The following is a 15,272-nucleotide window of genomic DNA, read 5'->3' on the forward strand; positions in this document are numbered from 1 at the left end:
CTGAATAAAATCCTATTTTGTACACCTGTAGAAAATGTCATAATTATCTTAGTTTTTTGTAAAATTGTTACTTTTTTTATTCTGTATTACAAAAAAAGCTATTATACAGGTATGTGCCAAAAAATTAGAATATCGAGGGAAAGTCCATTTATTTCAATAATTAGTTTCAAAAAGTGAAACTTGTATGTTATATTAGTTCACTACACACAAAGTGAAATATTTCAAGCCTTTATTTGTTTCAATTTTGATGATTATGGATAAAACAAATCCAGTATTTCACAAAATTACAATATTTCATGTGAGCAATAAAAAAAAGGATCTTAAACACATGTTGGCCTTTTGAGAAGTGTGTTAATGTACTATATTATGTCCTCAGTACTTTGTTGGGCCTCCTTTTGCACTAATTCCAGCATCAAGGCGGCGTGGCATGGAGGCGATCAGCCTTTGACACAGTTGAGGTGTTATGGTACCAAGTTGCTTTGATATTGGCCTTCAGCTCGTCTGCATTTTGGGGTCTTTGTTCCCTCATCTTCCTTTTGACAATACCCCATAGATTTTTAATGGGGTTTAAGTCAGGCGAGTTTGCCGGCCAATCAAGTACAGTTATTCCATAGCTATTAAACCAGGTACTAGTAGTTTTGGCTTTGTGGGCAGGTGCCAAATCCTGCTGGAAAATAAAATCGTCATCTCCAAAAAGCTTGTTGGCAGCAGGAAGCATGAAGTGCTCTAAAATTTCCTGGAAGACAGTTGCGTTGACTGTGGACTTGATAAAAGGCAATGGACCCACACCAGCAGATGACATGGCTCCCTAAACCATCACTGACTGTGGAAACTTCACATTGGACTTTAAGCAGCTTGACTTTTATGCCTCTCCGGTCTTCCTCCAGACTCTGGGACCTTGATTTCCAAATGAAATGCAAAATTTGCTTTCATCTGAAAACAGGACTTGGGACCACTGGGCAACAGACCAGTACTTTTTCTCTTTAGTCCGGCACAGACGCTTCTGATGTTGTTTTTGGTTCAGGGGTGGCTTGACGCATGGTATTCTCCAGCTGTAGCCCATGTCACGCAGACGTCTGTATGTGATGGTTCTTGATGCACTGACACCAGCCTCAGTCCACTCCTTATGAAGCTCCCCCAGATTTCTGAACTGCCCTTGCTTGACAATCCTCTCAAGGCTACGGTCATCCCTGTCACTTGTGCACCTTTTCCGACCACATTTTTCCCTTCCTCTTAACACTCTATTAATATACTTCGATACTGCGCTCTGTGAGCATCCAGCTTCTTTTGCAATTGCCTTTTGAGACTTTTCCGCCTTACAGAGAGTGTCAACGATGGTCTTTTTCACAACCGTCAAGTCAGCAGTTTTTCCCCCATGATTCTGAAGCCTACTAGGCCAGACTGAGACAATTTAAAGGCTGAGGAAACCTTTGCAGGTGTTTTGCGTTAATTAGCTGACTAGATTGGGACACAGGGAGCCCTACAATGTTGAACTTAGTCATGATATTCTAATTTTGTGAAATACTGGATTTGTTTTTTCTTTATCCTTAATCCATAATCATTAAAATTGAAACAAATAAAGGCTTGAAATATTTCACTTTGTGTGTAGTGAACTAATATAACTAATATAACATACAAGTTTCACTTTTTGAAACAAATTATTGAAATAAATGGACCTTTCTCTCGATATTCAAATTTTTTGGCACAGTACGCTGATCCATGTAACTGAAAGTGTTTGTCTCCTCAACTGTAGATGTCGCTGTGTGTAAAAGCAATAGGGAGATTTACTGCCGAGGAAACATCAAACACGGGAACATAAACGAAGTTAATAAATTAATCCATTAAAGTTTTATTCTGTTTCCAGCAGTGATCTGGCGCGTGTTGTTGCTGAAGAGGTGAGTCTTTTATTTGCAGGTCCTGTTAAAGAGAATCCGCGAACAACAGCAGAGAGCCTTTATAAACAATGTCACCCTTTTGTTTATTTTTGTTTGTACGTTGCGTTTGATAAAATGTTACATACGGTTTATTTAGACAAGTTTCAAGTTTATGTAAAAGTGGTTGGCTTGGGCTTCATTGTCTGCAGGAATGGCGTCAAACAAATTAATGCCAATATAAACTTGTAGAATTATTTTGGATTTGTTGTTGTCCCGTCTTTGTGTTGTTGGACATTGTTTGTTAAAGGTCTTTTGCAATCTATACTGCACGAATGTAAACGTTTTAAACAGACTTTTAGACATTGCGTTGATCTAAAATAAAAAAAAAGTTCTATACCTATTCCTCCATTTACTATTTTAGACTAATTCACTTTTTTTATACAATAAACAACACCGATAAAGCCAGTGGAAAATGCATATAATTAAATCAGCAGTGCCAGATTAAATAAATACTTTGTTGCTATACAATTTGTGCAACTATCCATGTCATTACAGGCTAAATTCAGTTTACAGCTATATATCTATAATAACAAAAATGCATACAATTAAAAGGTTTATAAACCATTTTTTTTTAATTATTATTATTTTTAAAACATTATGTTCCTGTTTTGAATCCAGAGCCATACTTCAAGGAGAGTTACTTGTTTTTAGTACTTTCCATAGTCTTACGTCACATCTGATAAATCTATAACGGTTTAGACAGAATTATCATGCACTCACTCAGTATCAGCACTAAACAGTGAACACACATGGTAAGACTTGTGCAATATGACATTTTCTTTTCATTTTGTTAGTACCTTTTGTTTGTTTTAAATCCATCTCTGCTCTACTAACCTTTTTAAGTTTTCTGTTTTGTGTTATAGTTTATCTGTTTGTGTGTTTTCCTCTTCAGAAATGTCTCTAGTCAAGCAGAATCTTCACCCGAATAATGAGGCGAACATCAACAAACTGGTTAACCTCAAACTGACGGCCTCATATGTTTATCTCTCGCTGGTTGGTTTATAAACATTGGCACCACATTTATGAAATTTTGTTTTAGGTTTATGTAATTACATTTATGACCCTAGACTACAAAACCAGTCATAAGGGTCAGTTTTATACATCAAAACTGAATAAATAGGCTTTCCATTGATGTATGGTTCGTTAGGACAGGACAATATTTGGCAGAGATACAACTGTTTGTAAATCGCCATTGAAGTTGTCCAAATTAAGTTCTTAGCATGGTATATTACTAATAAAAAAAAAAAGTTTTGATATTTACAATAGGAAATTTACAGAATATCTTCATGGAACTCAATCTTTATTTAATATCCTAATGATTTTTGGCATAAATGAAAAATCAATAATTTTGACCCATACTATGTATTCTTGGCTATTGCTACAAATATACTCGTGCTACTTAAGACTGGTTTTGGGGTCCAGGGTCACATTTGTGCAATTAACTTTTTTTCCTTTGAAATGCATATACACTTTAACATAACAAATTATTTGTGATTACTTCATGGCATGAATATTTCAGAAACTGTGCACAAAGAACATTTAGCATGAAGTTCATGCTAAATGTTCTTTGTGCACAGTTTCTGAAATATTTTAGAAAATATAAATAGTTTAAAATTGAATATTCTGTATGCACTGTTGCATTATTTATATATTAATAACTGACCCATGAATGCATGTTTAGACTGTAACACTAATATATTTTCTCTTTGTCTCATAGGGAATGTATTTTGACAGAGATGATGTGGCTCTGCCCCGCTTCTCAAAGTTTTTCCTGGAGCGTTCACTGAAGGAGAGGGATCAGGCGGAGCATTTGCTGGAGTATCAAAACACAAGAGGAGGACGAATTGTTCTCCAGACCATTGCGGTGAGTCAGTTTTAAAGCAATAGTTAACCTTAAAAATGGAAATTGCCATCATTTACTCACCCTTATGTTGTTCCATAGCTGTATGATTTGTGTGGAACACAAAAGGAAATGTTTAGTAGAAAATTCAGGTTGCTCTTTTTCATACAGTAACTAGAGACTGTAATGCTTTAAAGGAAGACAAAGCACAATGAAGTATCATTAAAATAATACATGACTTGTGCATTGCAGTCTTCTCAAGTTATATTAGCTTTTATTTCTTATACAAAAGCTAATTGTTCATTGAAACCATGTATTTCCACACTTTTAGCATACTTTTAAAAATAGTACTTATTACGGAAGTAATATTCTTTCAAAACAACGTACTTAATTGCGAATGTAATGTTTTTGGTCACTTAAAGCAACTGTATACAGAAGTGGAACTTACTGTCTTGAATATATCAGAACTATTCTGTTGGAAGTCAAAAGTTTACATACACCGAATCTGAAAAATGTTAATTATTTTAACAAAATGAAAGGGATCATACAAAATGCATGTAATTTTTTTTTATTTAGTACTGACCTGAAAAAGATATTTCACATAAAAGATGTTTACATGTAGTCCACAAGAGAAAATAATAGTTGATTTTATAAAAATGACCCAATTCAAAAGTTTACATATGCTTGATTAATACAGTGTTGTTACCTGAATGATCCACAGTTGTTTTTTTGTTTGTTTTTTGTGATAGTTGTTCATGAGTCCCTTATTTGTCCTGAACAGTTAAACGGCCCGCTGTTCTTCAGAAAAATCCTTGAGGTCTCACATGTTCTTTGGTTTTTCAGCATTTTTTGAACCCTTTCCAACAATGACTGTATGATTTTAAGATCCATCTTTTCACACTGTGGACAACTGAAGGGTGTAAGGTGTAAGCACTCACTGATGCTCCAGAAGAAAACACAATTCATTGAGGGGGTGTAAACTTTTGAACAGAATGAAGATGTGTACTTTTTTTTTTTTTTCATTTAGTACTGTCCTTCAGAAGCTACTGAAGATGCTTGCTTGTTTCCCAGAAAACAAAATCAGTTAAATTTACCCCGATCTTTGAATTCTTAAAGTTTTCGCCACCTGGTTCTTAATGCGCTGTGTTTCCTTCTGAAGAATCAGTGAGTGTTTGAACCTTTTGTAATAGTCCCTCAGTTGTCCTCAGTGTGAAAAGATGGATCTTAAAGCATGTAGTCATTGTTGTAAAGGGTTCAAATACACACAAATTCTGAAAAACACCAAAGAATTTGTGGGACCTGAAGGATTTTTCTGAAGAACAGCAGGCAGTTTAAATGTTCAGAACAAACAAGGGACATTCAATGTAACTGCGCATTGTTGAATAATACGCTACAATAATACGCTACAGTTAAAATTATAAACAATTACTTTACATGTACTTATTATATTAAAACATTCCCTGCTGAAGAAAACGGCTAAAACCAGCCTAGGTTTAGCTGGTCAGCAGGCTGGTTTTAGCTGTTTTTTTCAGCAGGTTTATCAATTTTTTAAAAATGTACTTTAAAGAAAGATGTTAATTTGACTATTAAATGTGAAGAAAAATAAGTGTAATGTAAGTTTACTTTAGTTTTTGTGTGTGAAAGTATGTTATTAAAAAAAGCACTTTTAAGTTGTAAGTACATTACAAGTGCATGTTCAATACAATTAAGCACACTTTCACTAGGCTGGTGTCATTGCCATCAAATCTACAAGCTTATAAAAATCCATTATTATCTCCCTTCCTATGACTTATCAGAAGCCCAGTCGTGATGATTGGAAAGGAGGTATGGATGCTATCACATTTTCTCTGGACCATCAAAAGTCTCTTAACTGTTCCCTGCTGGAGATCCACAAAGCAGCTGGAGAAAACTCTGACCCTCATGTGAGTAGCTTAAGGGAGACAGAACTGACAACCTTTGTATCTTCTTTTTTCATTTGTTTTATATAATATAATTGTATAATATTTTGGAATAAGAGTGTAATTTACTTTTCTCTCACACTTTTCCAGCTCTGTGACTTCCTAGAGAGTGAATTCTTTACTGACAGTCATGACACCATTAAGACGCTGGGTGACTATGTTGGCAGCCTGAGTCGCCTCCTCTCTTCTGACCCGCATGGCAAAATGGGAGAGTACCTGTTTGACAAGCACACTCTCTGATCCGCTCAGATCTGATGAATTTTGTTAACATTCCGTTAAGGATTTTTTGCACAACCTTTTCATTTGTACCTTTCAAAAGACGTTTTTGTAAGAACCACCCAGTGTTTTGTCACCACATTTTGAAGTACTTTTAAATCATGTAAAGTAGGACTATACTGTGAAATGTGCTAATCCACAGTTGATACCCTTGTATTCAAGCCTGAACTACCCCATGTCTGTTTACAGAATTGTATTAGTGCTAGGGTAAAGCCATATCTTGTCAAAGACCAGCCTATATGCTCCTATAGGTTCTTTAGGAGAGGTACAATGTTCCAGTATGTATTATACTCCAAAAACCTGTTTTTGTGTATTGTTATACCTCAAACTTGGTGCTCAGTGTCAATATAGCAATAACAATAAATCAAGCATTCCAAAAAATATTTTTTCATTGATTTTTATTGTACCTTTAATGTACTCTCTCTGCAGTGTTATTTATAAAGACTCTTAAGGCCCGGTTTCACAGACAGGGCTTAGGCTAAGCCAGGATTAGGCCATAGTTCAATTAGGACAATTAAGTAATTTTTATAAACGTGCTTGCAAAAAAATATTACTGGTGTGCATCTTAAGACAAAACAAAGGCACTGGTGTATTTTAAGATGAAACAGTGCAATTATATTTCAGTTAAAACAACTCAGACTTACATTTTAGTCTAGAACTAGGCTTAAGCCTTGTCTGTGAAACCGGGGGTTAATCTTATTAGGTTAAAGATAATTTGTTTATTTTTAAGAATGTAGTTCACTTGTCAGGTTACATTTGTATAATAAAATTGAGCAAATCATTGACAGATCACAAAGTAACTTGACACATTGGAACTTGGCCGTCCTGCTCTTAACTTGTTGTGAAATGCCGTGTCTTGTTAAAATGGGGAGTGTATGTATGTAACTTTTTTGTAAGGCAAATTCAAATTTGACAATCTTTAAAAAAATGCTAATTATAAATTAAGTGATCATTTTAAGATATTCAGAAGTAATAATTAAAATGTTTTTTTTTTTTTTGTTTTTTTTTTTAAATGTTACAACTCAGTATAAACAAGCATCTTGAGAGTGTGGGAACTAAAAAAATTTCATGGTTGCATACAGTATGAAGTATAAAATCAATTAAGTTGTTATCAGTTTTATGAAAACATTTTTTACAGTAGTTAAGTCATTACCTTTCACATTTTATCCACAAAATATAGTATTTCTTTTTAAATGAGTTTACATTACACTGAATTATCTGACCAGATGAACCTGCTCTCAGTGCTGACTGTGAATAAAAAATGCTCTTCTTGCTTATTTGACACTGCACATATCCTCCTTACACATGGACATGGTTGAATACACCAGTTGTGTTGACTGACACTGAAGGCAGTTATGAATTGGGCAGCTATAATGTGTCAGCCACAGAGATAAGGACTTTGAAACCGCTGACTCATTTTGTGTGTTGTTTGGATACTAAAAAGTCCACTGCACACTGTGTATTTTCTTGTTCTTGAATTTTTGTGTGTTTTCAAAAAACTGCACTGAATGCCTTTGCAAACAACTTATTTCTATGACAAATAGATTCATAGATCTAACTGAAAAAACGAATTTGTAAAATACCAGCAAAATTCTAACATGTAAAATGCATATAAATAACAGTTGTCACTCTATATCTCCAAATATTATCTCTTATTGAGAGTATATTTTTAAATGCTTAGTTTTATGATCGGAGCTCTGTAGTTGTTATTGTGGGGGCCAAAACTATGATGCCGTTTTAGTGCCACGGAAAAAAAAAAAAAAAAAAAATCTAAAATTATTAGTTTAAAGGTGTAATGTTTTGAAAATAAAGTTGAAATGTTTTGAAAATAAAGTCGAAATATTTTAAAAATAAAGTCGAAATTACAGGAATAAAGTTAAAATTATGAGAACAAAATTGAAATATTTTGAGAATAAAGTAAAAATTGAGAATAAAGTTGAAATTACGAGAATAAAGTTAATATGTTTCTAAATGTTTCGAGAACGAGGTCGAAATGTTTCGAGAACAAAGTCGAAATTACGAGAGTAAAGTCTAAATGTTTCAAGAATAAAGTTGAAATATTTCGAGAATAAAGTTAAAAATTATGAGAATAAAGTTGATGTTTCGAATGTTCAAGAATAAAGTCGAAATGTTTCAAGAATAAAGTCGAAATGTTTCGAGAATAAAGTTGAAATTACGAGAATAAAGTCGAAATGTTTTGAGAATAAAGTCAAAATTACGAGAATAAAGTTAATGTTTCGAAAACGAAGTCGAAATGTTTCGAGAAAGAAGTCGAAATGTTTCGAGAAAGAAGTCGAAATGTTTCGAGAACAAAGTTGATGTTTCGAATTGTTTCAAGAATAAAGTCGAAGTGTTTCGAGAATAAAGTCGAAATTACAAGAATAAAGTCAAAATTAAGAGAAAAAAGATGAAATTAAAAGAATAAAAGTTAAAATGTTTAGAGAATAAAGTCAAAATATTTCGAGAATAAAGTTGAAATGTTTCGAGAATAAAGTTAAAATTATGAGAAAAAAGCTGAAATTACGAGAATAAAGTCGAAATATTTCGAGAATGAAGTCAAAATTATGAGAATAAAGTCTAAATATGTAGAGTATAAATCGAAATGTTTCAAGAATAAAGTTGAAATGTTTTGAGAATAAAGTCAAAATTACGAGAAAAAACTGAAATTAACAGAATAAAGTCGAAATGTTTAGAGAATAAAATCAAAATGTTTTGAGAATGAAGTCAAAATTACAAGAATAAAGTCAAAATATTATTAGTCATAAAAAATTATGAGAATAAAGATCAAATGTTTCAAGAATAAAGTCAAAATGACAAGAATAAAGGCGAAATGTTTTGAGAATAAATTTGAAATGTTTCGAGAATAAAGTCGAAATTACGAGAATTAAATCGTACTGAAATTTATTTGAATATCCACCTTTTTCCTGAGTAACCGAAGAGCAGCACCATGATGGATTTTAACTTTCATTTGGGTGATTTCATGTTTTGGTCTCCATAGAAATCCACGTTAAAACGGTAAAAAAGTATGAAACAAACAAACAAAAAAAATCATAAAGTCTTAATATTTTAAGAATAAAGTCTTAATATTTTGAGAATAAAGTTGAAATTAAGAGAATAAAGTTTAAATGTTTTGAAATTTAAGCAGAATTTAAATCATAGCAATTAAAGTTATAATATTTTAAGAGTATAGCCTGTGCATGCAAATAACCTGGATTGGGAGCACTGGGAGAAGTTGCAGGCCACCGGAATATATTTGAATATATATGTGATTGTTAGCAGAAATCATACAATGTGTTATACTCGCAGGGACAGTATGCTTAAAAATAATATTTCACGTCTTTGATTGCATTCACAGGCCTGTTTGCAGTGCGCCAGCCACCTAAAAATAGCAATAAGCTTTGTGCTTTTGGTACTTTTAATATAAAAGTCTTAAAATACAAACAATGTGTCAAGGAGAGAAGGTGATTGAAATGTGCATTCTTTAACATGGTAAACAAATTTATGTATGGATAATCAAGTAAACATAAGCTGCTTCAGTCCAATAAGTGTTCATCTTGAAATATAACTAACAAAATAAAAATTATTCTTACATTTACTTAACAAAAATCAGCAAAGATTTGACAGCAAAAGACCAGAACCTGAAGGGACACCTGAGCAGTCATAACTGCATAAAAATGCGTATCATGGAGAAAATAGAACCAATTGAAACCCATATATAAAAGTGTGTGAAATGTTGAATACAAATTACTTCTTTCCACAAGAGGAAGAGCCTGTTTGCCACAGTCTGGAGAGGCTGAGCTAAAGGCAAATTCATCTTCTTATAAAATTTGAGTATACATAAATGCTGAAACATTTTACTGCAGTTTCCAGGTGAAATATCCATTCATAATAATCCATTAATAATGTTGCATGTACATGTATAGAAAAGTTAAAATCTTATGTCAGGCTGTTGTTTTCAAGAGAACAGAAGCACTTTTTTTACCAACTCTTAAACAGATGGGGCAATCAAAACCTCAAGAGCATGCAGAAGAGGGTGGTGGAAGATAATTAAATGCAGTATGGCCCTGACCACTGTCATTGGTTTGAGGTTCCTCTTTAATGGAGGAAGTTTCTTGATGTCACCAAGGGGTTAGGAAATGACATCAGATTGGTTGGTTATTAAACACATGCTGGACCAGATCCAATCATGATGTTCAGAGCATGTCTAAAGCTTGAAACATGCACTTGCTGCTAGTGAAAAAAAACAACCTGAGTTTGTTTAAATGATTATTCAAATCATTTGATTGAAATGAATGAAGTGAAGTAGAACCCAATCGACAGCATTTTAAATAAACTAGCCAATCAATCCAACAAGCATATTTCCAATTATACAACAGTAATAATAATTCAGTATTTGTACCAGCCACGTTCATCTCTACTGACTGACTATCCTGCACCACCAAAATATCACTTTTTTATAAAACCATTGTGGTTGTACACTCATTTCCTTCTGCATTTTCATGTTGATGTACTGATTGTGGTTAAGAGGCTCAAAATAAATAAAAAAATTTATAATATGAAAATATTTTGGGACTTCCATGTTTTTCATTGTTCAAACACATGAAAATGTCAAAGGTTCCGATGAGTTAAGAATGAGGTTAGAATGTTGCAAGAGCAAAAATGTAATGTTGTAGAGTAAAGATCATTTTTCGATTAAGTTTTTTTTGTGTGTTCGTCATCCTTTCCTATCAAAATGCTTGCTACGGATGTGAAAACACAACAAAAAAAAATTATGAGAGACGAAAGTTTTGGAGGCAGTGTGTAAACGTGATTGACACAACATGAGGTCATGTTTATTTTTTTACATGCGAAAATTTCGAAAAAGTGTGCAATGACCTTAACGTTGTAATGTATAGTAATGTTCCTTAAAAGACTTCCCTGGACCAAGCATAGCTTCAGGCTGTAGATTTTCAGTAAAAATCACTGTCTTCATCAACTTCAAAATCAAGCACCTGCAACTCGTTTTTTTGTATCCCTCTTTCTTCCTCTTCCTCCTCCTCCTCATCCTCTGTGCTGTTTCTGGGTTGTCTTCTATCCCTCTTCCCAGTCTGATGATATTCCTGATAGATTCCAGTCAGAGCCTGTGCAGCCTCTACAGATACTTTCAGCTTTCCCACCACATCCTGCTCTTCATCCGCACTGACAACTGAGATAGAAAAACAGAGTTATGCATGTTTTTAAAGTATAATTTCATCTACTTTTAAAATGACTGAAGCCAACCATCGATTTGTTCTTCAATAACATCATTTCCAGTCAGCAGAAGCTCTCGTAAATCCAAGTAGGCATAGCCGACATCTTCACATTCTTCTTGCTCGTTCATGGGCTCGCTGACTACCGTGAATTTTAACCTAGATGATTAAAGGGAAAAAATAGCCTAGAGATTAGAAGATTTTTTATTTTATTGCCATGTGAAATGATAATTATTATTATATCTACCAGTATCTGTAATGTTCTTTCTGTATACCTGCCATGGTTGGGGTCAGTGCCCTCCAGCATGGTGTAGAGGTAATGTCTCAGAGGAGCTGCTTCCATGCAATCCACATGGATAACTATGATGGTAATAAAATGTAAGAGAATGTGATTATTACTATATAATTTTATTTGATGAATAGAAAGTTCAGAGGAACAGTATTTATTGGAAATATAAATCTTTTGTAAATGTCTTTATCATCACTTTTGATCAATTTAAAGCATCCAGTCCAAACATATTTGATTTTTGATGTACATCTAATGTATGTTAAATGGGAGTTTGGGCTAATGAGACATCACTGTGGGTGGAGCTACATAGTGAAGTTAAAGGACACAAGGATGATTTCACTTCTGTGACCTTACCTCGCGTAAAGTTATAATGTATTTCCTCCCCGTCTGCTGGTTTACGCAGGGACATAGGTGTTTCTGTTGTCTCCATAGGAATACCTAGAAGGCGGTACTCTACATAGACCTGATGCACTGACTGGTCAAGTGCAACACTTGAAGAAGGGTTAAAAGTCAGTGACAGGATTTCCACTCTGAGTCTGTCTCCCTGTGAGACAAAGATTTTGTGTAATGTAGAACTAAGTCTTTACATTTAGGACCAGAAACATACCCTTATCTGAATACATGAGCACAAACATTTCTGGCTACACCAGCTGGATTTCCAAAAAAAGTTACAAAATGTTTACAATTATAATGCAATGTAAATACACGGTGTATTATTTGAGTTGCCACAAGGAACACGATAGTCTATTATAATGGACAATATTCTAACATCTGTGATCCTCCAGATTTAAATCTAGCTATATTCTATTTATATTGTACATTGTATTTATATATATTGTTGTCTAGCACATACAGCATCTTACAAAAGTGAGTACACCCCTCACATTTCAGCAACCATTTTAGTATATCTTAAGGCACAGTACTAAAGAAATGAAACTTGGATATATTTTAGAGTAGTCAATGTGCAGCTTGTATAGCAGTATAGATTTACCGCCCTCTGAAAATAACACAAGATACAGCCATTATTGTATAAAAAATAGCTGGCAACAAAAGTGAGTACACCCTAAGTGATAAAAGCAGTATGTTGTTTAACCATGAGAAGTCACATGTCCTATTCATCATGTTTATGTTTTTTGTCTACTAGACAGGACCATACAATCTTGTAATAGAGCAGTTAGAATTAGGTGCTTTAAAGGAACACTCCACTTTTTTTGGAAATAGGCTCATTCTCCAACTCCCCCCGAGTTAATAAGTTGATTTTTACCGTTTTGAAATCCATTCAGCCGTTCTCCTGTTCTGGCGATATCACTTTTAGCATAGCTTAGCATAGATCATTGAATCCTATTAGACCAATAGCATCATGTTCAAAAATGACCAACGAGTTTCCATATTTGTTGTATTTAAAACTTGACTCTTCTGTAGTTATATCGTGTACTAAGACTTCGGCCATATTACAGCTGCAAACTTCCTTGACTATTACGCCGGAATGGAAGTGTAGTTCCTAATCTTATCAGCCTAGAAACTCGCAGCTTTGCATTTCCACCGGTCTTAGTACACGATATAACTACAGAAGAGTCAAGTTTTAAATAGGACAAATATGGAAACTCGTTGGTCATTTTTGAACGTGATGCTACTGGTCTAATAGGATTCAATGATCTATGCTAAGCTATGCTAAAAGTGATATCGCCAGAACAGGAGAACGGCTGAATGGATTTCAAAACGGTAAAAATCAACTTATTAACTCGGGGGGAGTTGGAGAATGAGCCTATTTCCAAAAAAAGTGGAGTGTTCCTTTAAGTACAATTCTCTCACACTGACCACTGGATGTTCAACATGGCAAAGAACTCTCTAAAGATTTGAGAATTAGAATTGTTGCTCTCCACAAAGATGGCCAAGGCTATTAGTAACACCCAGAAACCAAGTTACACTACAGTGGTCAGGGTCATACAGAGGTTTTCCAAGATGGGTTCCATTCGGAACAGGCCTTGCAAGGGTCTATCAACAAAGTTGAGAACTTGTTCTATGCGTCAGGTGCAGAACCTGGCTTAAAAAACAGATGCATGAGTGCTGCCAGCATTACTTTAAAGGTTGCAGAAGTAGAAGGTCAGCTTGTCAGTGGTCAGACCATATGCCACACACTGCAACAAGTCGGTTTGCATAGGCGTCGTCTTAGAAGGAAGCCTCATCTGAAGCTGGCTCAAAAGAAAGCCTGCAAACAATTTGCTGAAGACCAAGAGCATGAATTACTGGAACCATGTCCTGTGGTCTGATGAGACTATAAGATAAACATATTTGGCTCAGCATGTGTGGTAATGCCCTGGTGAGGAGTACCAAGATAATTTTGTCTTGCCTACAGTTAAGTGTAATGGTGATAGCATCATAGTCTGGGGCTGCACGAGTGCTGCTGGTATTGGGGAGCTGCAGTTCATTGAGGGAAACATGGGTTTCATTATGTACTGTACATTCTGAAGCAGAACATGATGCCTTCCCTCCAGAAACTAGGCCGAACAGCAGTTTTCCAACATGATAATGATCCCAAACACACCACCAAGATGACAACTGCCTTGCTGAGGAAGCTGAAGGTGATGGGGTTGCCAAGTATGTCTCCAGACCTGAACCCAATTAAGCACCTATGGGGCAACCTCAAGCGTAAAGTGGTGAAGCACCATGCGTCTAATGTCCAGCAGCTCCGTGAGGAGTGGAAGAGGATCCCAGATCCTGTGCAGCTCTGGTCAATTCCATGCCCAGGATGATTAAGGCAGTGATAACAATGGTGCTAACACAGTATAATGACACTTTGGACAAGTTCACTTAGGGTGTACTCACTTTTGTTGCCAGCTATTTTGACAATAATGGCTGTATGTTGAGTAATTTTCAGGTGACAATAAATCTCTACTGCTATACAAGCTGCACATTGACAACTCTAAAATATATCCAAGTTTAATTTCTCTAGTATTGTCCCTTGAGAAGGGGTGTACGCACTTTTGTGACATACTGTATAACGGAGTTAATTAGCAGCCATTTAAGTGACAATATTGAGAAATATATTGTATGACTTTCATTTCATTTAGTAACATTTCAGATTTTTTCAGAATTGTGAGATATGAAATCGCAATTGCAAGTTATAAAGGCAGTTCTGACTTTTTTTCTCAGAATTGCGTGACAAACTTGAAACCGTGAGTTATAAATATCTTTTATTATATCTCACAATGCTGAGAAAAAAGTCAGGATTGCGCGCTTATATCCCGCAATTCTGACTTTTTTCACTTGATTGTGAAATATAAAGTCTAATTGGTGAAAACTGGCTTCCAGTAGAAAAATTCACACAAAAAAAATTGGCAGTAACATGAAACTTTTAGGGAAGCCCAGGCTACACCAGGGACTCACTTCTTTTCTATAACATTTTTTTTTAATTGTTGAGATTCTATTTTTATGTAACATGTCTGTTGTCTGTTAGTCAACTGTATGATCATCACCTTTTTATGTGGTTTTGGAGGGTGAGGAATTATGATGACATCACTTCCATTTGAATCTCTTGATTCATCAGACTGAAGGGCATCTATGTCACTTTTAGCTATTTTGGATAAAAGAAGTAAAATAATGCATTAACTCACTGTTTTATCATTTGTGTAATGAATAGGCTTTTTGGGAAAAAAACTTACTTCTATCTTCAGTTTCATCTTCATGATCTTCATATTCCTGTTCATCATCCATTTTAATTTGCTTAATATAAAATATAATGAAGAC

General features: G+C 34.6%; 2 protein-coding genes across 2 annotated transcripts in view; one reads left to right on the forward strand and one right to left on the reverse strand.

Annotated features, from left to right (window-relative positions):
* Nucleotides 1-133: 133 nt before the first annotated feature.
* LOC141300874 (ferritin, lower subunit) lies at nt 134-6,391 on the forward strand. Its single transcript, XM_073831160.1, has 5 exons — nt 134-1,895; nt 2,827-2,927; nt 3,652-3,798; nt 5,571-5,696; nt 5,823-6,391. Exons 2-5 carry the CDS (start codon nt 2,829-2,831, stop codon nt 5,970-5,972), a joined length of 522 nt encoding a protein of 173 aa, XP_073687261.1. The 5' UTR covers nt 134-1,895; nt 2,827-2,828; the 3' UTR covers nt 5,973-6,391.
* A 4,418-nt stretch (nt 6,392-10,809) lies between these two features.
* Nucleotides 10,810-15,272, reverse strand: part of rpgrip1 (RPGR interacting protein 1) — a 30,328-nt gene continuing 25,865 nt past the window's right edge. The window contains exons 22-27 of the mRNA XM_073831243.1: nt 15,188-15,248; nt 15,002-15,099; nt 11,880-12,069; nt 11,512-11,596; nt 11,268-11,395; nt 10,810-11,193 (exon numbers count right to left, since the gene is read on the reverse strand). Coding sequence (XP_073687344.1) covers nt 10,958-11,193; nt 11,268-11,395; nt 11,512-11,596; nt 11,880-12,069; nt 15,002-15,099; nt 15,188-15,248 — 798 coding nt within the window. The 3' untranslated portion in view covers nt 10,810-10,957. The remainder of the gene's footprint in view (nt 11,194-11,267; nt 11,396-11,511; nt 11,597-11,879; nt 12,070-15,001; nt 15,100-15,187; nt 15,249-15,272) is intronic.

Source organism: Garra rufa, chromosome 24, assembly GCF_049309525.1.
Source record: "Garra rufa chromosome 24, GarRuf1.0, whole genome shotgun sequence".
In the NCBI taxonomy this organism is placed as follows: domain Eukaryota; kingdom Metazoa; phylum Chordata; class Actinopteri; order Cypriniformes; family Cyprinidae; genus Garra; species Garra rufa.